Source organism: Dipodomys ordii, unplaced genomic scaffold, assembly GCF_000151885.1.
Source record: "Dipodomys ordii isolate 6190 unplaced genomic scaffold, Dord_2.0 Scaffold142, whole genome shotgun sequence".
Lineage (NCBI taxonomy): Eukaryota > Metazoa > Chordata > Mammalia > Rodentia > Heteromyidae > Dipodomys > Dipodomys ordii.
Genome location: NW_012267358.1, coordinates 3,622,852 through 3,648,621, shown reverse-complemented (window position 1 = coordinate 3,648,621; position 25,770 = coordinate 3,622,852). Strand labels below are relative to the sequence as shown.

General features: G+C 46.6%; 3 protein-coding genes across 3 annotated transcripts; 2 read left to right on the top strand and 1 right to left on the bottom strand.

Moving 5' to 3' along the window:
- Positions 1–4,549: 4,549 nt before the first annotated feature.
- Positions 4,550–9,100, top strand: Il2rg (interleukin 2 receptor, gamma). Its single transcript, XM_013031686.1, has 8 exons — positions 4,550–4,706; positions 5,284–5,437; positions 5,643–5,827; positions 5,995–6,134; positions 7,114–7,276; positions 7,742–7,838; positions 8,070–8,139; positions 8,529–9,100. Exons 1-8 carry the CDS (start codon positions 4,592–4,594, stop codon positions 8,700–8,702), a joined length of 1,098 nt encoding a protein of 365 aa, XP_012887140.1. The 5' UTR covers positions 4,550–4,591; the 3' UTR covers positions 8,703–9,100.
- Positions 9,101–9,638: 538 nt separating this feature from the next.
- LOC105997283 (chromosome unknown open reading frame, human CXorf65) lies at positions 9,639–12,177 on the top strand. Its single transcript, XM_013031657.1, has 6 exons — positions 9,639–9,663; positions 9,763–9,849; positions 10,047–10,181; positions 11,239–11,307; positions 11,766–11,926; positions 12,079–12,177. Exons 1-6 carry the CDS (start codon positions 9,639–9,641, stop codon positions 12,175–12,177), a joined length of 576 nt encoding a protein of 191 aa, XP_012887111.1.
- A 1,914-nt stretch (positions 12,178–14,091) lies between these two features.
- Foxo4 (forkhead box O4) lies at positions 14,092–20,873 on the bottom strand. Its single transcript, XM_013031688.1, has 3 exons — positions 20,017–20,873; positions 14,915–15,968; positions 14,092–14,607 (listed from the first exon to the last, which is right to left on the bottom strand). Exons 1-3 carry the CDS (start codon positions 20,467–20,469, stop codon positions 14,600–14,602), a joined length of 1,515 nt encoding a protein of 504 aa, XP_012887142.1. The 5' UTR covers positions 20,470–20,873; the 3' UTR covers positions 14,092–14,599.
- Positions 20,874–25,770: the final 4,897 nt, after the last annotated feature.

The window sequence follows — 25,770 nt, the reverse complement described above, 5'->3', positions numbered from 1 at the left end:
AAAAAACTTTGGTTCCTAGCATGACAAAAAATTCTTAGCATGACAAGACATAAAAATTGGGGGGAGGGACTGCCATTTGCTAGGCCACCAGCCTCTAGCCCTACGTGTGTGTGTGTGTGTGTGTGTGTGTGTGTGTGTGTGTGTGTGTACTTGAACTCAGGCCCATTCTTAGCTTTTCCAATCAACAATGGCACTCTACCACTTGAGACACAGCTCTACTGCTGCCTTTTGGTTGGAAATAAGGATTTCACAGATTTAACTGTCTAGGTTGGTTTTGAACTGGGATTCTCCAATCTCAGTCTCCTGGGTAGCTAGGATTACAAGAGTGAGCCACCAGGGGCTAGGAAGTTGGCTCAGTGGTAGAGCGCTTGCCTTGCATGCATGAGGTCCTGGGTTTGATTCCTCAGCACCACATAAGCAAAAAGGAGCCGGAAGTGGTGCTATGGCTCAAGTGGTAGAGCACTAGCCTTGAGCTGAAGAGCTGAGGGACAGCACCCAAGCCCAGAGTTCAGGCCCCAATACAGGACCCCCCCCCAAAAAAAGTGAGCCACCAGCACCCAATCAGCCATCTTTTTGCTAGTTATTTTGGAAATTGAGTCTACTGAATTTTTCTACCTGGGTTGGCCTGAACTTCTATTCTCCAGATTTCAGCCTTCTAGATTACACATCTGAACTGCCAGCAAGCACCTAAGAAAAACAAGCAAACAAACATAGCTGGGGGGCTGGGAATGTGTCTCAGTTGTAGAGTGCTTGCCTACTATGTATGAAGCTCTGGGTTCGATTCCTCAGTACCACATAAACAGAAAAATCTAGAAGTGGTGCTGTGGCTCAAGTGGTATAGTGCTAGTCTTGAGCAAAAGAAGCTGAGGGAGAATGCCCAGGCCCTGAATTCAAGTCCCAGGACTGGCAAACAAAACAAAACAACAAAACAAAACATAGCTGGGCATGGAGCAGAGATGAGTATGGTGTTGAAAGTCATTAATCCCAGCACTAGGGAGGTTAAGGTAGCAAAATCACAAGTTCAAGTCCAGCCTGAATTATAAAGTGCAACCCTGCCTCAAGAAAACACAAACAAAACTCAACAACAAAAACACCTCAATTTCAGATTTCTGGCTTCTAGGAGTATGATAAAATGAATTTTTGTTTTAAGCTATACAGTTTGTGGTATAACCTGTTATGATAGGAACACAAATTAATACATCCTAGACCATAGACAGTTTTTTCCAAGATCTCAGTCAAATGCTCTGCCTGATGTCCTACCCTGTTTTCTGGTTTGTTTGTTTTCAGATTCTTCTCAAAAAGCACCTCTTCAGTAAAGCTTTTCTCTCCATCTCAGTCAATTTAATTTACTTCCTCTTTGATGCTCATATACTTTGGAGAATATCTACCTCGCTTCTGTGGAACATATTACATTATATTGTATTATTTGTTTGTGTGTTCCCTGCTTATCTATGAACATCTAGGATTGATGAGGATGTCTTATTTGTCTGTATGTTCCCAGAACATAAACAGTGTACTCGGCACATATGAAAGACTCAATAAATGTTGGCTGGATAAACAATTTCTGTAAATAGATTCTCCAATAATCTGTGTTTCAGGGGAAGGTAAATCTAGCTACAGAATGAAGAATGAATTAGAGAGAGAGCACAAGGCCTTTAGAAAGGAAGACAGATTCGTGGGTTCCGGTAATAATCATGACTAGAGGTAATGAAAGGCCGATTTAGCACAGTGGCTGTGGTAATGGAAAGGAGGAAACTGCTGGGAGAAATGCCACAGAAGCAAGGCCAATTGGATTCTCAGGGTATGGGAGGGTGGTGAAGATCTTGAAATTTCAAGTCTAGGTAATTAAGAGGGTGATGATGCCATGAAGTGAGATTGGAAAGACAAAAAGAAAGACAGGGCAGGGCACCAGTGGCTCACAGCCATAATCCTAGCTACTCAGGAGGCTGAGATGACGATAGTGGGTGAAAGCCAGCCAGGTAGGAAAGTCAGTGAGACTCTTATCTCCACTAAACTACCAAAAATGCCCAAAGTGGATCTATGGCTCAAAAGGTAGAGTGTTGGCTGGGAATGTGTCTTAGTGGTAGAGTGCTTGCCAAGCATGCATGAAGCCCTGGGTTCAATTCCTCAGAATCACATAAACAGAAAAACCCAGAAGTGACACTGTGGCTCAAGTGGTAGAGTACTAGTCTTGAGGAAAAAAAAAAAGCACAGGGACAGTGCCTAGGCACTGAGTTCAAGATGCAGGACCAGTACAAAAAAAGAAGAGGGAGAGGGCTGGGAAGGTGGCTCAGTGGTAGAGTGCTTGCCTTGCATGCATGAGGCCCTGGGTTCGATTCCTCAGCACCACATAAGCAGAAAAAAAAGCCGGAAGTGGCTCTGTGGCTCAGTGGTAGAGCGCTAGCCTTGAGCTGAAGAGCTGAGGGACAGCGCCCAGGCCCAGAGTTCAGGCCCCACAACCAGACCCCCCCCAAAAAAAGAAGAGGGTAAAGTAGGAGGAGAAAGATGGGGAGATCAAAAAAGAAGAGTGAGAAGTAGGAGGGGAAAGATGGGGAGATCAGCTGGGTGCTGGTGGCTCACTCCTGTAATCCTACCTACTCAGAAGGCTAAGATCTGAGGATCATGCTTCAAAGCCAGCCAGGGCAGGAAAGTCCATGAGACTCTTATCCCCAATTAACCACCAGAAAACCGGAAGTGGCGCTGTTGCTCAAGTGGTAGAGTGCTTGCCTTGAGCTGAAGAGCTGAGAGACAGCACCCAGGCCCAGAGTTCAAGCTCCAAGACCGACCAAAAAAAAAAAAAAGTTGGGGAGATTTCAGCTAATACTGTTGGTCCTCCATTTTGAAGTCAGATCTCACCTATGTCAACAAGGACCTAGCTCAGACAGCAGCTAATGTAGGTATTCCGGTTCAGATTAGGTTAGAGAAAAGATAGATATATATGTGCCCACATGAGCCAACCTAGTATTTTCCATTCTTTTGAGAAAGTTGAACTTGAAAAGAGATTTTTTTGTTGTTGTTGATCGTGAAGCTTGAGAACTCAAGGCCTGGGAGTTGTTCCTGAGCTCTTTTGCGCAAGGCTACTGCTCTACCATTTTGAACCAGAGAGCTACTTCTGGTTTTCTGATGGTTAACTGGAGATAAAAGTCTCACAGACTTTATTGCCTGGGGTGGCTTTGAACTTGGATCCACAGATCTCAGCCTCTTGAGTAGCTAGGATTGCAGGTGTCAGCTGCCAGCCCCTGGTTTTGACAGATTTAATGGTGACTGAACCAATGAAGCATAAAATGGGTGGGAAGGGTATCCAAATCCTCCAGTATAAAAGATAATGATTTAGAGGAGAAGATGCTCTGAACTAGTATCAATGGTTCAAGCTTGTAATCCTAGCTACTCAGGAGGATGAGATATGAGGATCATGGTTAAAAGCCAGAAACCAGCTGAGGTAAACAAATCCAAGGGAGACTTTTATTTCCAATTAATTGCCAAAAAGCCAGGAGGGGAGCTGTGGCTCAAATACTAGAACTATAACTTTGAGCAAAAAAAGCTAAGGGACAGTGCCTGGCCGTGAATTCAAGCCCAAGTGTGTGTGTGTGTGTGTGTGTGTGTGTGTGTGTGTGTGAGAGAGAGAGAGAGAGAGAGAGAGAGAGAGAAACAGAGACAGAGACAGAGAGACAGAGACAAAGACAGAGAGACAAAGCGACAGAGCGACAGAGCACTTCCCCAGGATTTAATGGTCAGAATTTAATGGTCAGCAGATTCTTTTCTTTCTTCTTTTCTTTCTTCCTTTTTCCCTTTCCATTTTTTTTCTTATGTGGGTGGTGGGGTTTGAACTCTGGGCTTAGGTTCTGTCCCTGAGCTCTTCAGCTCAAGGATAGTGCTCTACCACTTGAGCCACAGCACCACTTCCAGTTTTCTGATGGCTAATTGGAGATAAGTCTCATGGACTTCCCTACCTGGGCTGGCTTTGAACCACTATTCTCAGATCTCAGCCTCCTGAGTAGCTAGGATTACAGACCTGAGCCAACAGCACCTGGCCTATTTTTCTTTTTGTGCTTGTCCTGGAGCTTGAACTCTGGGCCTGGGCACTGTCCCTGAGCTTTTTGCTCAAGGCTAGTGCTCTACAAGTTGAGCCACAGCTTCACTTCCAGCTGTTTTTTTTTCCAGTCCTGGAGTTTGAGTGCAGGGCCTGTGCGCTGGCCCTAAGCTTCTTTTTTGCTCAAGACTACCACTGGAGCCATAGCTCCACTTCCAGGTTTTTTGGTAGTTTATTGGAGAAAAAAGTCCCACAGTCTGTCCTGCCCAGGCTAGCTTTGAGCCATGAACCTTAGATCTTATCCTCCTGTGGTCAGAGGATTCTTAAGTCTTTGACATATCAACTTAGTCTCAAACACCACCTTACAGCAGCACCCAGTGCCCCAGAGGAATTAGACTGTATCACTGAACCTTTTTGCCACACCCCTTGTAAAAGCCTGGTTTCTAAGGTTCTTTCCACCGGAAGTTATGACAGAAGGAAATGTGTGGGTGGGGAGGGGTAGTGGGTGAGAGGCCTAGGTTCCCGACACAGACTACACCCAGGAAAAGAATTGCAAACGCCATGTTGAAGCCATCACTGCTACTGAAACCCCTCTTACTCCTGCAGCTGCCTCTGCTGGGGGTGGGGCTGAACTCCACAGTCCTCAAGCCCAGTGGGAATGAAGACGCCACAGCTGGTGGGAAATCTGAGGCCAGAAGGGGGTTGGAGAGAGGGAAGCTATGGGGAGGGGTTGTAGAGAAATCTGGTCATTACAACAATGTGGTCAGAATTGTAGAAGAGAGGGAGGGCTAGGGGAAGGGTTCATTGCCTTACACTACTGTTCCTTCATTTCTGTTTTTAATTATATTTTAATATATATATATATATATTTTTGGTGCTGGTCCTGAGGATTGAACTCACGGCCTGGGCACTGTCCCTGAGCTTCTTTTGCTCAAGGCTAGCACTCTACCACTAGAGCCACAGCTCCATTTCTGGATTTGTTTAGTGGTTAATTGGAAATGAGTCTCATGGACTTTTCTGCCATGGCTGGCTTCGAACCATGATCCTCAGCTCTCAGCCTCCTGAATAGCTAGGATTACGGGTGTGACTCACCTGCATCAAGCTTATTTTTATTATCTTTGTTTTTTTGTTATCTCTATTTATAAAAAGGGGTTACCTTTCATGCTCCTTCTTTCTTTTTTTTTTCATGCTCCTTCTTCTGACAATCATTTTCTTCTGTTTCCCTCTCCTACTCTATTCTCTCTCCAAGCTAGATCTCTCCTCGAATTCTATGGCTCCTGAATCCCTCAGTGTTTCCACCTTGCCTCTCCCAGAAGTTCAGTGCTTTGTGTTCAATGTGGAGTACATGAATTGCACTTGGAACAGCAGCTCTGAGCCCCAGCCTACCAACCTGACTCTGCATTATTTGTATGTGAAGGGAAGAGGGGGTTGCATAGGGAAGGACACGAAATGGGGAGGTGAACCAGATGAGAGAAACAGCATGGGGACCAAGAAAGGTGTGTCTCCCAGGCACCCCATTAGTTTCTCATGGGATAAATTATATGTCAGTTCGGACCAGGTAAGGCTAGGGAAGTTTACCCCATGATGCTTCTTCCTTCCAATCTGTCTCTAGGTACAAGAACTCTGATAATAATACCTTCCAGGAGTGTGGCCACTATTTGTTCTCAGAAGACATCACTTCTGGCTGTTGGTTTCAAAAAGAAGAAATCCATCTCTATGAAACATTTGTTGTTCGGCTCCAGGATCCTCAGAAACCCAAGAGATTGGTCACACGGAGGCTGGCACTGCAAAATCTGGGTAATCTAGAAATAAGTGAGAGGCCTGTGGGATGAAAGACGTGGTGTTCCCCCATTGTTGTACACGTGGAAATGGATGGGGAAAGGAGGAGGCATAAAAGGTGCTACCTTGAAGATGCCCACTTGTGTAGGCCAAGGGAATAACCACACATACACACATATTTCCAGTGATCCCTTGGGCTCCAGAGAATCTAACACTTCACGACCTGAGTGAATCTCAGCTGGAACTGAGGTGGGACAACAGATATTTTGATCACTGTTTACAACACTTGGTGCAGTACCAGAGTGACCAGGATCGTGGCTGGACTGTAAGTGATTTGGGGAAATGGATGTAGTAGCTAAGGCGAAGCAAGTAGGTGAAAGGATGCAGTCAGATAGGAGGACCTGATAGTTTCTCTTCTGTTCTCTGCCTCCCAGCTTCTCTGACCACCCCTCCCCCACTCCTTTGTCTATCATCACCAGAGTTTTCATTTAGGTTTTCCTGTCCAGATTCTTCCTGACACCAAACAGACAAGGAAACAAAAGAAAGCCATAAAAGGATGGTGGGGAGGGGAGGGGACTCACATGAGTAAAGGAAGCAGTGTGGTTTGAGTGGTTGAGAGAGGAGGGGGAAAACTAACTGGGAGGAACCAGAACCAGTTTTCTTTCTTTCTCTTTCTTTCTTTATTTTTTTTTGGGGGGGTCCAGTCGTGAGGCCTGAACTCTGGGCCTGGGCGCTGTCCCTCAGCTCTTCAGCTCAAGGCTAGCGCTCTACTACTTGAGCCACAGTGCCACTTCCGGCTTTTTGCTTTATGTGGTGCTGAGGAATCGAACCCAGGGCCTCATGCATGCAAGGCAAGCACTCTACCACTGAGCCACCTTCCCAGCCCCTCTTTCTTTCTTCCTTCCTTTCTTTCTTTCTTTCTTTTTTTTTGTCAGTCGTGTGGCTTGAACTCTGGGCCTGGGCACTGTCCCTCAGCTCTTCAGCGCAAGGCTAGCACTCTACCACTTGAGCCACAGCGCCACTTCTGGTTTTCTGAGTGGTTTATTGGAGATAAGAGTCTCATGGACTTTTCCTGCTCGGACTGGCTTTGAACCACAATCCTCAGATCTCTGCCTCCTGAGTAGCTAGGATTACAGGCATGAGCCACTGGTGCCCGGCCAGAACCAGTTTTCTTCAGAACTGGAACAGAACCAGAACTTGGAAAAAGAAGATGATCTTGAATTGTTGTAGGCAGGAATATTCTTTAATTTGTTCTTCTTTTTATAGACACTCACCTTTTCTTCGCCTTACCTTTTGTTTCCAAGGAACAAATAGTGGATCGTAGACGGTACTTCTCCCTGCCTAGTGTGGATGGGCAGAAATTATATACATTCAGAGTTCGGAGCCGCTTTAACCCACTTTGTGGAAGTGCTCAGGTTTGGAGTGAATGGAGCCACCCAATCCACTGGGGAGGCAGTACTTCAAAAGGTAAAGCCAGTCAAATCCATGACTCCAATCACAACCCCCCCCCCCCAATCAGCCTTTCCATCATCACTGTGTTTTGTTTTATTTCCCTATCCTAAGCCTCCACACTTAGATGCCTAGCTCCCCTCCCTAGTCATCCTCTGAGAAGAAGGGTTGGGAGGGTGTGCTATCAGAGTCAGAGAGTAGATTGAGAAATAAGCCAAAGGGTTCTCAAGGGAGATATGGAATGTGTAGGATTTCCCTGCAGCATTCCAGAGAACGTGCATGGTGAAGATGGCCTTGGAACTGGACTGACCTCTTTGATCCTATTCCTTCATCTGTAAAATATAGATAATATTTCTTCTTCTCAGAAGCTGTTGTAAAGATTATAAGTATAGGGAGTATGTTTAGCACGGTGCCTGGTGCCCACGTCGTAGGGGTATCACAAATGTAACGTCCATTTTCCTTTCTTTTTTTTTTTTCCTGTAGAGAATCCTTTGTGGTTTGCATTGAAAGCTTCACTTATCCCCCTTGGCTCTGTGGGAGTGATTGTTTGCCTTTTCTTTGTGTATTTTTGGATGGAAAGGTGAGATTTCATGAGCCACCCCCTAAATGAGGTGGGGTAGCTGGGGTTATTCCAGGGTTCCCAGAGATAGAGGGCAAGCCAGTAAGGAATGAAGGATCACCCCCAAAGAGCATGGTGATGGGAGGAAGCCACTGGCACAGAAAACGGAATTCCTTGCCTTCATATGAAGCAGCTGGGAAGGGGGTAATGAAGAAATTTTAACCTATGTGATCTCCCTTTCTCCCCACTCAGGACAATGACTCGAATTCCCACTCTCAAGAACCTAGAGGATCTGGTTACTGAATACCATGGGAACTTTTCGGTGAGAACATTGTCATAAGCATACTGCAGTCTGTAAACTGCCAACTGTTAGCCAGCAAGACAGTGTGTGTGTGTGTGTGTGTGTGTGTGTGTGTGTGTGTGTGTGTGTGTATGTTGGGCAGGGCAAACAACAGAGTGAAGGAGGACAGGACCTGTATTGTAAGGATATGGCTAAATAAGTATTGGATGGGCTAGGCAGACACACACAGAAAAAATTGACTATAGATATGCAAAGCCCATGGAAATAGTGGTATCAGGGCTCAGGAGTATGAGTGACCCTTCTATAATCATAATGCTTGCAGACAGTGTCAGAGATTCTTTGGCACAGAGCCTGAGTCTTTTGCTCCCTTTTTCCTAATTGACCTCTGACCTTGAGATATCTGTTTTTAGGCCTGGAGTGGTGTGTCTAAAGGACTGGCGGAGAGTCTGCAGCCAGACTACAGTGAACGGTTCTACCATGTCAGTGAGATCCCCCCAAAAGGAGGAGCCTTAGTGGAGGGGCCTGGGGGCTCCCCCTGCAGCCAACATAGCCTCTACTGGCCCCCCTCCCATGTTATACCCTGAAGCCTGAGCTTCTATCTCCAGCTAGATCCCCAGGGTCCTGTAGCCCTAAATTATATTAACTTCCCCTCACCCATCCTACCTCCCTCTCTGGGTAAATTTGATTTTTTTTGATGGTACTGGAGATTCAACCCAGAGCCTTCCACTTGAGCCATGTATCCAGCCTTTATTGTAAATTTTATACCCCAAATGTGATTGCATCTTAATTAGATATCACCCTACTTAGGTACTGTTCCTTTACTCTGTACAAGTTTCTCATCTCCCCCAGTCTAGCCCTTGCTTTTACAGGATTCTTTCTCCCTCCATCCCTTCATCGCCCTCTTCCACCTAACCCTGAATTTGGCCTACCCCCGATGGTTCCTGAATCATTAAGAAATAAAGTTGCTCTTGCTAATCATCAAGAATGTCTGTTGTGGGGGTGGGAGGCAGGGGAAAAGTGTGGGAGCATTGTGAGGGTGGGGAAAAAAGAGCATTAGAGCCATGTTGTACAAGCTACTTTTTCTACATTTATATTACAAATTAACTGACTAGAAGAGTAATGCTCTTGAAATTTATTTTTCTCCCGTTAGTGTCTGCATTCATTCCAGGAGTCAGTTTAGAGTTAGATTTGCCATTTTGCCCCTATTCCCAGCAAGGTTTTTAAACTTCAGCCTACTGCCTCTGTCCTTATCATTACTCCAACTTTATACCATATACAGCACTTCTGACTTCATAATGCTTCATATGCAGCCTCAGGCCCCACCCCTAGGGATGGTGGTTATAACTGCCAATAAGTTTTCTTCTGGCTGCCCAGTCTGGGTTTCTTCAACCTATGAGATCCATCTGACCCTCCAGTCCCCAACCGGATGGGCCCCTTTGGTTGTTCAGGGCCTGTAGAAGACATTCCTTCCACATGACTCATCAGGGGGCTCTCTGAAGACGGAGATGATCTTGAAAAATATGTTTATAGTCATCAAACATGGAGGTGAGGAGCAGAATATAACTGGTATATGAGTATGGGCATGGGGAGGGCTGAGGCAGAGATGACACAGATGATGGAATACCTCATCCCTTCTCTTCTCAGATAATCAGGAATTTTTGGTCAACACCAATTGTTCTATCCTCCTGTTGCTCCATTATATTCGCACTAAAATGGGGTTAAGGAAAACAGGTGAGGAATTTAGGGGAGAGGATTAGTAACCAAGGGGGGAAAGAAAACCAACCAGGGTCATTACCTCTTGTCTGATAAGAAGGGAGTTCCTTCCTCATATCTCTGAAGCTTTCTTCAACCCACCCTATGATCACTTGCCCTTTTTGCTCTCACTCTCTGTCTTTAACTGCCCCAATTATCCTGTGGCCTCCCTCTAGACACCATCGATTTGTGTGATGAATCAGGAACTTTGAAGCTGCTTTTCCTGTCGAAGACCCCTACAGAATATGCCAGCAAATTCCTCACAGTTCGAAACACCTACTACGTTTGTAAGGTGGAGCGTGGGGCTCCAGGTACAAGATTGGGAATGTTTCCCAGAGACAGAACCAGGTCTCCAAGATGGGTCAGAAACATTGTTCTGTCTGTCTGCCTGTCTGTCTGTCTCTGTCTCTATCTCTGCCTCTCTCTGTCTCTCTCTGTGATAGGACCTGAACTCAGGGCTTTGAACTCTCAATTGGCTTTTTCACTAATGGCTGGCACTCTACCACTTGAGCCACATCTCCAGTCTGGCATAAGCCACCGGTGCCCACATTGTTTTTAATATGAGACACTCTTTGCGGGTTCTTGTGGCTTATACCTGTAATCCTAGCTACTCAGGAGGCTGAGATCTGAGGATCATGGTTTGAAGCCACCTGGGGCAGGAAAGTCCATGAGACTCAGATCTCCAATTAAACACTAAAAAAGTTGGAAGTGGAACTGTAGCTCAAGTTGTAGAACACTAGCTTTGAGCCAAAGAAGCTCAGAGACAGTGCCCAGACCCCGAGTTCAAGCCCCAGGATGGGCAAAAAAAAAGAGAGATACTCTTCACTAGCACTCAGAAGACTGAGGCAGGAGGATACTGAATTTGAGGATAGTCTATGCTATATAATGAAATAAACAAATTAACAAATCAAATAAGAAAACAAAACGATCCCCCCTCAGATGTATAAGTAAACTAGAGCACACTAAACCAGATATCCCAATTGTCCGTATCTAGTCAGTCTAATTTTGAAAGTACACTGCCTCTGGACTGAGGGCATAACTTAAGTGATAAGAGTACTTGTCTAACATGTTTGAGGCCCTGAGTTGCATCCCCAGTACTGGAACAAAAAAACAAAAGCAAGAAACAAAGAAGAAAGAAAAGAAAGAGGAAAAAGGGCACTTCATCAATGAAAATGGATTAAGTTCATGAATCCTATGTCTCCCCTGGAGTCCATTATTCACCTTTGGGTTCAAAGTGAAGGGGAGGAAATAAGGTACACTATCTCCAGGTAGTGTTTAGTTTTAAAAGCTCTGAAATCTTGGGCTTCAGTAGGGTGGAGTCTGGGTAACAAAGGGAGGACTGGGGATATCATACTGTTATGTTCACAGGAACCAGAATTGAGAATTCCTACAAAGTTGTTGTGCCTCTCCTGAAGCATCCGGAACTTGAGCTGCTTGGTAAGGAGTGTGATGGGGTAAGGAAGAACATGGAGAGTATTGTACATAGCTACATGATAGACAACACAGGCCAGTACTTGGGAGGCTAAGAAGGCAGGAGGATTGTGAATCTGATGTCAGTCTGGACTACCTAAAACAAGAGTATCTGAAAGAAAAACAGAATGGAAAAAAGGCAGGAATAAATCAAGAGAAATTAAGAAATTAAGAAAGGAAAGAACAAAACAAAATATAGGATAGGTGGGATCATGGGAGCCTTAGACAGTAAGGAGGGTCTAGGTCCACTGTGGGGAGGATGGGTAGTTTAAACGATGTGTCCCGATTTTTCTGCCATCTTCTCTGGATAGCCATAATTTCTACCTAATGCCAAGTTACTCCAATTGATTGTTTGAAATATGGGAGGGTCAAGATGGGGAAGATGTCTCTTCCTCAGAGCACTGGGGGCCTCTTCCTGTTCTCAGAGGCTCTTCGAACACAATGTGACATATTAGAGAAGAGCCGATTAAAGATGCTTAGAGCCTTGGAAGCCAAGAAACTAGCTGCCGCTGAATCTTCCACAAACGTCTCAGGAAGACTCCTCAAAGGCAGTACATCCCAGCACTTTTCTCTCAGCCAGCAAAAGGTACCTCTACCGGGTTCCCCAGGCTAAATTTTCTTACAGAATCCCACTTGTATACCCAAGATGTACCTCTAACCTTTTTGCTTCTTCCTTTGACATTTTAGAGATTATCCAAGCAGGATCTCTTTGTTAATTCACTTACTTTCCCTTTCTAGTCCAAGATAGTGCGGACTGATGAAGATGGGACTCCTCTCCCACGTAGACCAATCCTTAAGAACAGATCAGACTTTGGCAGGAAGGATCGACATCGTTGAATTAATGAAGTGACCAAGTAAGTGCAGCAAGTTCAGATATGAAATTACATTTTAAAAACTGTCCTACTTGGGCGCTGGTGGCTCACGCCTGTAATCCTAGCTATTCAGGAGGCGGAGATCTGAGGATCACGGTTCAAAGCCAGCCTGGGCGGAAAAGTCCATGAGACTCTTATCTCCAATAAACCACTAGAAAACCAGAAGTGGCGCTGTGGCTCAAGTGGTAGAGCGCTAGCCTTGAGCTGAAGAGCTGAGGGACAGCACCCAAGCCTGGAGTTCAAGCCCCACAACCGACAACAAAGCTGTCCAAGCAGGACCTCTTTGTAAATTGATTTGCTTTCCCTTTCTAGTCCAAGATAGTGCGGGCTGATGAAAATGGGTCTCCTCTCCCACCCAGATCAATCCTTAAGACCAGAACAGACTTTGATAGGTTGGAGAGACTTCGCTAAGTTAATAAAGTGACCAAGTAAGAGCAGCAACTTCGGGTATGAAATTCTTGGAATTTAACATGAAGTTCCTTTTTTCCATTAAGACTCCTCCCAAAATCCACACAAAGGCTCAAGTAGGCCCCAGGCACCAGGGAGGCTCTGGGTGAACAGGAGAACGACGGGACCAGGCTGAAGCCAGAACATGGGTAGGGGTGAGGCAAAGGCTGTGAAGTCTAAGTACAATGAGCCTTTGAGGGCCAGAGTAGGGGGTGGGGTCTTCTCAAACCAGACTACCTCCCCTAGAGAGGCCTATCTAGCAGCCGCCTAACTCCTGCTGGGGTTAGGTGTCCCTCCCCCACCACACTCCACTACCTCCCAAGCTGAAATTCCCCGCCCCGCTACCTCGCTGCCTCAGGGCAGTCCCTCCCCAGCCGCCCTTCAACCAACTGCCCTTCGCCTTTCCTCCCCATCCTCCCCCTAAGCGGAGAGGGGCAGCAAGGCAGCAGAAACCAGAGCTGGTTATAGACATTTATTGAATTTATTCATTTATTGATTTGACACACTTCCCCACTCCAATCTAGCACATGATACAATCTGGGTAGGCCAGGCGCTGGCTGACACAGGAAATGATGGGAACCCACAGCAGGGGTGGGGGAGGGGACAATGCAAAGGGCACTGGGGGAGGGGCTGCCTCGGGGACTGGGGTGGAAGAGCCCCAGATGGCCTCCCTGGCAGGTGCTAGTAAACCTGATCCACATTCCCCCATCCCTGCTCATTTCCCAGACCCTCAGCCAAAGCTCCCCACCTCCCCCTTCCCAGTTCTCCTCCCCCCAACTGCCTGCCACCACACAGGCTTCCACATAACCTCTGTAGTCAGGGAAGGGGAAGAAGGGCAGAGACAGCTGTCAGGGGCCTGAACAGGGAGGTCTCTGTACCTAACTTTAATACTCTAAATCCTTTCCTCCTCTTCTTCCCTTCCCCCTCAGGCCCAGAGCTAATTCTAGGCCTTCAATGCACTCTTCCCTAGTAGCACTAACCTGCATTGGGTTATACAAGAATGTGGCTGCACCTCAATATCACACTTTTCTAGGCACAAATTGACAGAATGCGGGGTATTGTCTTAGGGAAACTCCAACTCATTTACGCAAAGACCTTTTTCTAGACCTGGTCCAAATAGGAGCTCTTCCCCAAGTTCACTATTGCTTCCCACCTCTTCCCTCATGTCCCATCTCCCTTAATATTGTCTGTAGTGTTTGTATCACATCATTTAATTATGACAAAGCCTTCAGAAAAAGAAAATCTCTCCATCACTAACAACTTGCCACTTAAAAAAATCTTGATATTTGTGTTTATATTTCTTTAAAAGTTTATAAAAGCCTTTCCATTATCTGCAGCCTTCCAAAAGTAATTTGGCCAGGTGAGCTATTCCAGTGCTCAGACCTTGGCCCTTCTAAGGTCCCATATTCCCCCCAACCCACCCCCCCACTGGCCTAAGGGGCCACTGCATAAAAATCTCAGGCTCTACCTAGCCTGGCTCAGCTCAGATTATGACTCTCTACAGAAAGAAAGGAAAGAGAGAAAGAGAAAGAAAGAGAAAAAAAGTAATCCTGCTCCTAAAGGCAGGGGTAAGGCCACTGGTGACTTCACATTTCCAACAGCATTGCTGGTTCCTGCTACAAAAGCCTAGGGGGTACAAATGGGGGAAGCAGAGAATGGCTCCTGAGAAAGGGCCATAATTACCCCCTAATTGGCACAGTGAGAATAAACCCTCCTCCATTTCTCCCTCCTATATCCCTCCCTCCACACTTCCCATATGGTGCAGTTTATCTTTATAATTTTTTCAACACCTGTGTGTGTGTATGTGTGTGTGACCAGACCCCACCCTAGCTCTAATGCAGGGTCCCAAATTCCTGGGGAGGGCTCAAGGGAAAAAAAATCTGCATATGGACACGCCTGGCTCCGCCTATGAAGCAGAGGGCAAAGCTTCCGGCCGTGACTCAAGGATCTGTGGGAAGAAGAAATAGAGAACAAGGTAAGAGGAGATTCATATGGGACAGGCTCATGTCCCACCACCATCCAGAGTAACATCAAGAAAAACACAGCTTCCTTTCCTCCCTCCACTCCCATTTCTGTGCTATCTAAGGCCTCATTTGGAAACTGGACTGCTTTAATATGACATCCTCCCTTCAATTCCTCAGGAGTTCTGACCACCCCCTTGTTCTCTCTCCTAGGCTCAGATCATGGAATTAGGAGTGGATGTGGCTTTGGGAATGCTATAGTGATGGTGGGGGTGGGGGGGTGGGCTGCTGTACCTGGCTCAAAGTTGAAATCTAGTCCTTCACCCCCATCCATGAGGTCACTGATGATGTTATCCATGTCACACTCCAGGTTCTCCATATACATATCGAGATCGAGATCTTGAGGCATTCGGTCTTGGCTTGCAGCTTCAGTAGGTGTGAGTAAAGGAGTTCCCAGGGCCTTAGGGATGGGAGCACCTGCCATGACTGGAGGTGGTGCCATCATAGAAAGGCTGGGAACCAGACTGCTGGGGCCTGGAGCCTCTAGGGGTTTGGGACATAGGCCAACTCCTGAGGCCATCTTGCTGGAGGAAGGCATACCCCCCAGCAACAGAAGTGTGGGAGCCTGGGATAGAATGGGATCAACCTGGGTCATGAGGACATCAGCAGGGGGTGGTGGTGTATCAGAGGTGAGCAGGGCCTCTAGAGACTGAGAGCCTGAGAAGCACCCTTCTGCTGACAGGGACCCCTCTGCTGGGCCAAAGAGAGAGGCGCCATAGGTATGTAAGGGGCCACTAACCCCAGGATGCTGCAAAGGGAAGCCAGAGAGACTGCTCCGAGACAGCAAGGAATGGGGGGATGTGAGATTGAGCCCATCCAGAAGCTCAAGATCTTCATTTAGGGTGGGAGGGAGGCCTCCTGCATAGCTGCTGACTGAAGCTGGCACTTCTTCTTCTGCTAGCACTTCAGACTCTGGCCTCATGGGAGACAGCCTGGTGCTGACGGTGCTAGCATTGGAACTGCTTCGTGGACGGAAGGTGGTCCACATGTCAGCTTCTTCACGATTTCGAGAGCAAGGACTACCTGACCACTTGGCAAAATGGCCCATGGGGCTCCTTGGAGTGGCACCTTCAGGAGGAACTGGTAGCACAGATGGTTTCTTCTTGGGGGCTTTGCTGCGGCCCCGGAGTAGCTTGCTACTGCTATCCATGGAAGCAGCCCGGCGGCGAGGTGCCTTGCCACTCTTGCCTCCCTCAGGGTTCAGCATCCACCAGGAGCTCTTGCCGGTGGCCTCATTGTGAACCTTGATGAACTTGCTGTGCAAGGACAGGTTGTGGCGGATAGAGTTCTAGAGAGGGCAGAAACAGCAGGAAAGGGGCATGAGGCAGGTATGTAAGAGAAGGTGACTAGCCAAAGTCCAAGGAGAGGCCAGGATACAGCAGGGGTATTCTTGGAGACTTAAAGGAAAGTCAATGGTGGTTCACCCCTGTAAGTATAACTACTCAGGAGGCTGGAATCTGAGGATCAAGGTTCAAAGTCAGCCCAAGAAAGTCTGTAAGACTCTTACCGGCCAAAAAGCTGAACATGGAGCTCTGGCAGGGCCCAAGTAGTTAAAGTGTCCATCTTGAGTGAAATAGCTAAGGGATGGTACCCAGGCCCTGTGTTCCAGCTCCAGTATGTGTACACACACACATGTACACACACACACACACACACACACACCCCTCAGGGGTAGGGGGAGAGAAAGGGAAAAAAAGGGGAGGGAAGAGACTATACTCAGTTCCCAGGAGAGTTTCTCCCAAATCCTGGGGTGTATGGGCATGGAGAAACAGTACTGCTAACTCAGCATGAACTACTGTTGATATGGGAATGAAAATGGTTGCATAGCTCTACTCCTTTCCTTGAGTGCAGGCTTGGGTGGAGATTATAGGACTGTGCTCGTATCAGCCCAGAATTGACCCCTGTCCTGAACCTCTTCTCTGAATAGGCTGAGGGGCTGGAGCCTTGTACAGCTTGTACTCCACTCCCCACTGGGCATTCAGACAGCCCAACTAGCTCTCTGCAGAAGGTTCCTCCCCACCCCCATTCCCCACCTCTGCTGAATCCCAGTCTTATTTCTGCCAACAGGATACAAACCCTCTACACATTTCACGAGATACAATTTATCTCTCCCTTTCTTGCCTGAAGAAGATGTTCTCTCTCTAGATTCCACTAGAGTCCAAGCTTAAATCCGACCTCTTTTGTATTGTAATTGCTTGTCTTGACAAATTTCTTGCACAGTATTTTCAATTGATTCTACATTAATTTTACCCAAGCTATGTGGTATGGTTTATAGTTCATATAGTTAGTCTCATTAAGTGTAAGCATGAAGGGAAAGGACAGTTCTATAGTCCCCAAACAGTGCCCCCTTGGAGTAAGCCCACAGCACATCAAGCTTACAGTGCATGATCAATATATGTTGCCCAATTGCTGGGTAGCCTAGAGTGACTATGCTGTGGCTCCATTTTGAGGCTCTGTCAGCTCTAGAGTGCTGTGGGTATTGCACCATTCCTCCTTCACTAGCCACACTAGGAATACCTTTTCTTCCAGGGACCCAGAGAAAAAGACAGATCAGCAAGCACTTCAACCTGTAGTGTGGATTATTTCCACTGCAGGCTGTAGGGTAGTTACACCAATTTGACCTATCTTCCTTTCCTTCCCTACTTCTTCTTCTTCTTCTTCTTCTTCTTCTTTTTTTTTTTTTTTGGTCGCTCGTGGGGCTTGAACTCTGGGCTTGGGTGCTGTCCCTCAGCTCTTCAGCTCAAGGTGAGCGCTCTACCTCTTGAGCCACAGTGCCATTGCTGGTTTTCTAGTGCTTTATTGGAGATAAGAGTGTCACGGACTTTCCTTGCCCGGGCTGGCTTTAAACTGTGATCCTCAGATCTCAGCCTCCTGAGTAGCTAGGATTACAGACGTGAGCCACCGGTGCCCAGCCCCTTCCCTACTTCTTTCCCTGTACTTTCCTCCCATTTCTCAGGAATTTGTGCATAATCTCTCTACCTTTAGGGACATAGATTGTTCTTTAGTTAAGAAACTAAGGGAGAGGCAAAAAGTGCTTGGAGCCAGTAATAGATTGAAGCTCTGGACAGTCAGAAACAACTCGTGTCTCTGCATAGTGCTTTCAGATAAGCAGACCCTTTGCCTAGGGAGCATAGCTTGAGAAGCTACTTGTGCCCAGGCTATATAACTCTTTTATCACCCCGATAAGGTTGCATCAATGCTTGTAGCTCCATCAAGAAATCACACTTGTCCATCCAGCCTGAGTTCTTAATAACTGACGACAGTTGAGGTGACTTCTGACACCATGAGTTTCCCCTTCCTTATTCTCAATCTTTGGGTCTACTGGCTTTCTTTTTTCTTTGTGGTACTTGGATGTCAAGCCTAGGACTGAGCATGCTACACAAAAGCATGCCATCCAAGTGCTTTACCACTGAGCTCTACTCCCATTCACAACCTCTCTTCTTGAGGCTTTAGAGCAATCCAAGCTGGAGGGGTTGGTTCCCTAAGAACCTGCAATTCTTAGGTGTTGGGGGGGGGTGCGGTTGGCTGCTAATTGTTCCCTAACACACCTAACCTAAGCTTTCGGGTTCTAAGTGAGTGCCGCCCCCTGGTGGGGTGGGAGTGATTTTGGCATAGCACCAGGGAAGCCAACTCAGGCATGAAACCTCTGGGAGAGGTGTGTGTGGGGGGAGCGGCTTCACAAGTCCTAGGCCCAGCTTCATTTATTTCTGCAATCATTTCATTGGATGTGCTCTCTTTAGATAAGTAAAATTTCTAGTGAGACCAGTTCAAGCCTTCATTCTAATAGGAGGCAGGTTTCCTAATCTTACTTTCTGTGCCTTACTTTCTTCATATCTAAATTGTGGAATCATAGAATTGCTGTGGAGATTAATAAAATTAAGGCAATTTAGATGATTTCATAAATTACAAAGCCCCATGTAACTGTAAATCATAAAGAGGGGCCATACTCCCACAACATAACTAACAACTCCTAGTTATTTCTTCTGCCCTGGAAAATGAACCTAGGAAAAAAGAAAAACAGCTGGGTAGGCTGAGTCCGAGGAGTGAAGCTCTCTTTATGAGCTGAGACTGTGGCGTGGCAGTCTACCCAGAAATAGTGCCAAGGGTCTCAGCTGTCCTGTCTTATGTTCTGTCCAGCCCCTACACATACTGCAAATTTGATCCCTCAAATGCTGATACTTAAGAGGAAGACCCTCTGCTCATTCTGCCTTCAGCATTTTGTTGTATGATAACCACACCACCTACCAAAGTACAAGGCATTCTTATGAGTTGAAGCTCCCTAATTTTGTCTTTAGTTATTGATTTCACTTGACTGAGTTTTTCAGAGTATCTTTTTTTTTTTTTTTTGGTTCGGTCGTGGGGCCTGAACTCTGGGCCTGGGCGCTGTCCCTCAGCTCTTCAGCTCAAGGCTAGCACTCTGCCACTTGAGCCACAGCACCACTTCCAGCTTTTTTTTTCCCTTTTTGCTTATGTGGTGCTGAGGAATCGAACCCAGGGCCTCATGCATGCAAGGCAAGCGCTCTACAACTGAGCCACCTTCCCAGCCCGTTTCAGAGGATCTTGTAAGATCTTTCCCCACTTTTATTTGCAGAAGGCCAAGGAAACTCCCAATCTGTGTTCTAAAATGAAAGCCCTACCTCCTTTTTCACGAGTAATATTCCTCGAAAGTAAATCAAGACTCTTCCTCAAGGCTTGGATTGCCCTACAAGGGAGAGTCTCTTGGTAATTAAGAGGGTAAACGGAGACAGCCACCCACAGCTCTTTTTCTCCTTGATGCAAAAAATCAACTACTTTCCCTATGAACATCACTTAAAAAAATCTTTTGCTTCCACCCTTCATCTTGGGTAGAAGAATTCTACAAGAACCGTACCTCTACGCTGAGTTATTCGAAGGCAAGCAGAGAATCCAAGTAATCACACAGGAATGGGAGAAAAGGTGTTGGGGTGGGAGGTGGGGGAGGAGAAGCAGCTAGGTTCAAGCAAGGAATCCACAGCTCCTGCTGTGCTTAAGATAAAGACTTCTCTGTGGGAATAAGTGTTTGGGGAAGCCCAAGCCAAAGTGCTGGGAGTGCTGAGCAGTGAGCAGCAGAATTCGATTTTCTCCGGGACTGGGACAGTATCTTATTCATCTGCGATCCTCCAGCATCAAGCTCGGAGTGAGTGTGGCATATACTATGTACTAAGTAAATGTTTGTCTAACTGAAGATTGAAGGTGGATCTCTAAGGCTTCTCAAAGGAGTCAGGGCAATAAAGGGAGTCCTGGAGTAGAAGTATGGAGAGGGAGAAAGGGCCCAGATGTAGATGGTGTTGGGATGAAAGTAAGGGGGTCATTATTACCTTCCATCCTGCTGAGCTGTTGCTGTCACCCTTGTCCTTGAAGTAGGGCACAGTGCGGACCATCCACTCATAGATCTGGGCGAGTGTCAGCCGCTTCTCCGGGGCGCTTTCAATGGCTTGGCTGATGAGTTCTGCATATGACTGATTTCCCCAGGCATTCCGGCGGGAGCCTCCCTTCCGAGGACCTGTTACAGCCCCCAGGATCCCCGGCTGGGGGCCCCCTGCCGGCTCTGGGAGCTGGGAGGGCAACAGGATCGGTTCGGAGTGCCCCTCCGTGTGTACCGTTTCTCCCAGACCTGGCTCCACCTCGGACGGTTCAGGCGGCTCGTTAGCGAGCTCTGGTCTAGGAAGGGGCCAGGTGCAGGAGCGGGGACGGCTCTGGGGTTCGAAGTCGGGATCGAGGTCTATGATCGCGGCAGCCTCTGTGGCTGATTTCGTATTGCCTGGATCCATACGTGGAGCTGGACCTCTGCAGTTGGGCGTTCAGAGGAGTCTGCCACAGTCCCTCACCATGCCTCCCCTCACGGGGGAAGCACCGAGGGTCAGAAGGCACATTCCCCTCTAGTCCTCAAAGTCAAGAACTTCTCTCTAGTGCCAAGACGCTAGCCCCCAAACTGTGTCTTTCACACAGTTCTCTGATCCCTTTCCCGACTGCAGCTTGCAGCCTCTAAGCTCTTCCTCGACACACCACCTGTAACCTCCACCTAGCGAAGACACTTTCTGAAACCTCTCACTCAGCTTCCTGCTCTTTTAAACCTGAGGCACGGTATCCCCTCATACATTGCGCTCCCATCACCGAACGTCTTTTCAGCCGCAGTTCCCACCCCCTTTAAGTTGCTGCCCCCCGGACACTCCTCCCAAATTTCCTCCACCCGGATCACTGCCCTCCCCCACGCCCCGCTCCCCCGCGTCACTCGCCCCTCCCCTGACTCTCCCTCCCCCCTCCTCTTCCCTTCCCGTCCCGCGTAACAGGGTCAAGGTTCTCGCGCTCCCAGCCTTCCTGATTCCCGCACCGAAGCCCCTATCCGACCCCCCCACCCCCCGCCCCCCGGGTTTCCCTTTTGTTTTGCTCCAAGCAGCAGCCCCCGCCTGACGTCTCTGTTTACCACTCGCTGGGGCAGCCATCTGCGCACGCGCCTAGAGAGCCAGTTGGGAAACCGAGTTCTTCAGTCGTGCCACTCTGGTCCGTCTTGAAGACTACATCTCCCGTCCTACCTCACGACCAGGAGTCCAAGACCAGCGGCTGGAGACGGCGTGGCAGGATATGGGGAGGTGGAACTTTAATTATTAGAGGTCGTCGCGGACTATTTTTTCTTTTGTTAAAAATCATTTTTTACCCACCTCTCTTTTCACCCACTCCCTTATTATTCTGGATCGCCTAGGACATTGTGTTGACAGATTCCAGACCTTTCCCTCCCTTTGGTTAAGAAAGCAAAAAGAAAAGAAAACATGTTGTCCTTACAAAAAGCAGAAGCCTAGAGGCAAGAAGCAAGGAATTAACTGGAAAATAGAAACTGCACGTTTGGGAGGTGGATGTGGGTGCTGGTGCGTTGGATGTGGGCGCTGGTGCAATATAAACCAAACTTTGTTGATGGAGGTAGTTAGTCCCCCCACCCCCACACTCGACCCCTCTGACCCCTCTTCGCTCTCCACGTGAGCCGATCTCTTACTTAGTTTCCCTCACCAAGTGTACTGACCTCTCCTTAAATACTGATATTCTCCCTGTTCCTATCCTCATTCAACAGGTCCCCAACTGAACTTTTTATCAGTTTCTGCACCCACACTCCTTTCCTTTTGCTACTTTTAATCTATGAATTTAGTTAATGCTTTTCCTGGTCTCGAGAGATGCCCTTAACCTTCACCACTCTTTCTTCTAACTTGCTATACTTCCAAAATCCAGTTGAAGACATTGCTTATAAATGGGTTTAAATAGCTATTTATTTATTTTCTGTGTCGGTACTGGGGCTTGTATTCTGCCTGGCTAGTCTTTTCGGGACTTATTGCTGGTCATCTACCAGTTGAGCCACACCTCCAATCCACAATATATCTTAATTCTACCTTCTGTCATCAATCTTTTCCCCACTACAGTTTATATTCCATGCTGCCAACAAAGCTACCTTTCTAAGAAACACACCTACTAATTACAGCTAAATTTATGGAGCTCCTATTGTATGTCAGTCAATGTGCTAATTATTTTGCCTGTATTAACTCATTTATTTCTTACCTCAAATCTGAAGGCAGTTACCACTATACTGGCTTTTTTTTTTGTTGGCTTGAACTCTGGGCCTGGACACTGTCTCTCAGCTCTTTAGCTCAAGGCTACCGGTGCTTGATCCACAGTGCCACTTCTGGCTTTTTCTGTTTATGTGGTGCTGAGGAATCAAACCCAGGGCCTCTACTGGCATTTTTATGGATGAATAATCTAAACATATTCAGAGATCAAGCAACAGGAGAACTGGGAACTGTCACATGTGATCATTTAATTTCCCTGTTCTGATTTTGTCCATTGCCTATGTGATGAAATTCAGGCAAACAAGGGTGCTTGCTACTGGCTAATGCCTGTAATCCTAGCTACTCAGGAAGCTGGGATATGGGGATCATGGATTAAAGCCCATCTGGGCAGGCAAATCTGAGATACTCTTATCTCCAGTTTAACATACACACACACACATACACACACACACACACACACACACAGCTGGAAGTGAAGCTGTGGTTCAACTGGTATGGGGCCAGACTACATAAAAAAAAGGCTAAGGGACATTGCCTATGCCTGGTCTTGATTCAAAGCCCAGTATGGCCCCAAACCCCCCACAAGTCAGGTGATAGTGACTCACACATGTAACCCTACTCCGGAGGTGATATCTGAAGATTGCAGTTTGAAGCCAGCCCAGGCAGGAAAGTCCATGAGATTTTTATTTCCACTAAACTACCAATTGGTAGAACTAGATTTGAGCAAAAAGAGCTCAGCAACAGTGCCCAAGCCCTGAGTTCAAGCCCCAGAACCAGCACACACACACACCTACACACAAAGCCAACCAATCAGACAACCAAACAAACAAATCCTAATAACTCCCTGAAAAAACTGTTCAGCTTCATGTCACTTTACACTTTTCCCTCTTCACCTTTCCCTGATACACTATATTCTAAGTAGTCATTGTTTTCCATGTTCTCCTCCCCCCACCCCAAAATACCACACCCTTTTAGTAGCTTTTTCTCTGCTTCATGAGATGCCATCGCTCTTGTCATCCCCTCCTCAAATCTCTTATTTTGAAAAACTCCCATTTAGTGTTCCCTGTTTCCCTTAGTTACAGTCAGATATCCCTTTTCCAATGTGCCTCAGGCAGGCTCATGTTAGATAGCTGCATACCATATTTGTTTACTTGTCTGTCTCTCCCAGCAAAATGAGAGCTCCTTGAGGGAAGAGACAAGTTTTATGTTTTTCTGTGACCTCTGCTCTTGGTCTCATAATACACAGGAAATGCTGGTTGAATGAATGAATGAATGGTTATTACACTCACATAACAACCTTTTTTGTGCCACTCCTCAGCCTTGAACTCAGGGCCTGGGTGCTATCCCCAATCTTCTTTTGTTCAAGGCTAGTGGTCTACCACTTGAGTCACAGCTCCATTTCTGGCTTTTTTTGGTAGTCTACTGGAGATAAAGTCTCTCAGAATGTCCTTACCAGGCTGCCTTCGAACCACAGTCCTCAGATCTCAGCCTTCTGAGTAGCTAAGGATTAAGTGTGAGTTGCTGGTGCCCGCTTCATTGAACAACTTAAATAAATGCTGCTCTACTTGGTGTTTTCTTGCTAGACAGCAAGCTTCTGGAGCAAGTTTGTCTATCATTTGAAATATTGCTTGGCATTTGTTCTGTGGAAAGACATCCATGAAACCAGGATTTAAAGCACATAGAGATTTAAAGTGATACTGACCTGCTCATTAACAATAACCATCTTGATTTTCCATAGTCTTTGTCCTTTGACTCCAATATGGCAATTTTCCTTTACTGGCCACCTAGATGATGTACAGAAGATCATATACAACTCTATCTGAGCTCCAGGTTAGAGAGATGGGACATGGTTGTTTTCAATGCCTGTAAACATCTGCATATACTCTTTCCTATTGCAGCCCAGCCTAGAGCACCTGATAAGTGCTCCATGAGTGGTGAATTTCGTAGAGGAGAGAGTCTGGTGGGCACTAAGTACCAAAGAGCTCTATTCTAATTGAAACAGGTGTGGTGGCAGATCGTGTACAGTTGCTGAGACAGGAGAAATGATAGGGTGGGGCAGGCACCTGTCCTAGCTTGAGTTATAGCTTGTATTGTCTCCCTTTGTGCTTTTGTTTGAAAAGACCCACCTCTCCACTAACTCATGTCCATCATCTCCTTAAATTTCTAATTCAAAGCTCAAAATCTGTGTATTCGTGGAAAATTTCCTGACTAGCCTAACCTGAAGGATCACTATGCCCTTTGCACCTCCTGAACCTCTATGAACTTGGTTTTTATTCTTTAATTTTGTGCTTATGCTTGCATGGCTTTTCATTTCATAAAGGCATGTTTTCTCCCCTACTGGATTGCAAACTCTGTCATCAATCAACAGATGTTTGTGGAGACTTCATAAGATAAATGTATATCTTGAAACCTTGGATGGATAAAAATGATCATACACCAGGAGACCAGATGTTTGCTTAATAGTGATCAACACCACTGGTGGGAGAAAAAAAAGAAAACAGAACCCATGATGTAAAAAGCTAGAAAGGTCAAGATAATTCACCTCATTTCTGTAGGAATGTTAGAATATATATCAGTCAAGAAGCATAGTCAGCCTCATACCTGTAAACCTAGCTATTCAAGAGGCTGAGATCTGAGGATTGTGGGTCAAAGCCAGACTTGGCAGAAAAGTCTACCAGACTCTTATTGCCAATTAACCACCAAAACGTTGGAAGTGAAGCTGTGGCTCATTGGTAGAGTGCCAGTCTGAGAAATAAAGTTAAGGGGGACAAGCCACAGTGCTTGCATTAAAAAATAAAATACCCCCCCCCCAAAATAAAAAGAAGCAGAGTCAGCAATCTGTCCTTGACTTTGGAAATTAGAAGTGATATTGATCAGGAAGGAAGAGGACTAAGATAGTCCATAGAAAAGCACTATTGTTACAAGTGGTGAACAGATATGGCAGGATATGGGACGTGTAGGCTTTTCTCCCAGCTGAAATCCCAGAGTTTATATGGTCAAATGGCACCCCACTCACCACTTGATTTTTTGCCTTTTGAAGGCCATAGGGGCTTGATTCTCTTGCCTCTTTCACTGTCACCACCCACTCTTCTACACAGTGCCACCCCCTGCTTGTGCCTGCTGCCAAACCAGCTCTATTAATTTGAATTACAGAGATACTTCCCCACTTCTTTGTTACTCTGCCCAGCTCTGAAGAAATGCATAACCTCCACCTAGGGTTTTCATAGTGTTTCTTTGTTTGGTGTCAGTAGTGGGACTTGAACTCAGAGCCTGGGCACTGTCCCCGAGCTGTTTTGCTCAAGGCTATCCCTCATTCTACCAATTGAGCCACCAGTTCCACTTCTGGCTTTTTTCTGTGAGATTAATTGGAGATAAGAGTTCCACAGACTTTCCTGCCCTGACTAGCTTAAACTGCAATCTTCAGATTTCAGCCTCCTGAATAGCTAGGATTACAGGAATGAGCCACAGGTGAATAGCTAGCATCTATATTTTTTCTACCCTTTTATGTCATTTTTGATGTAT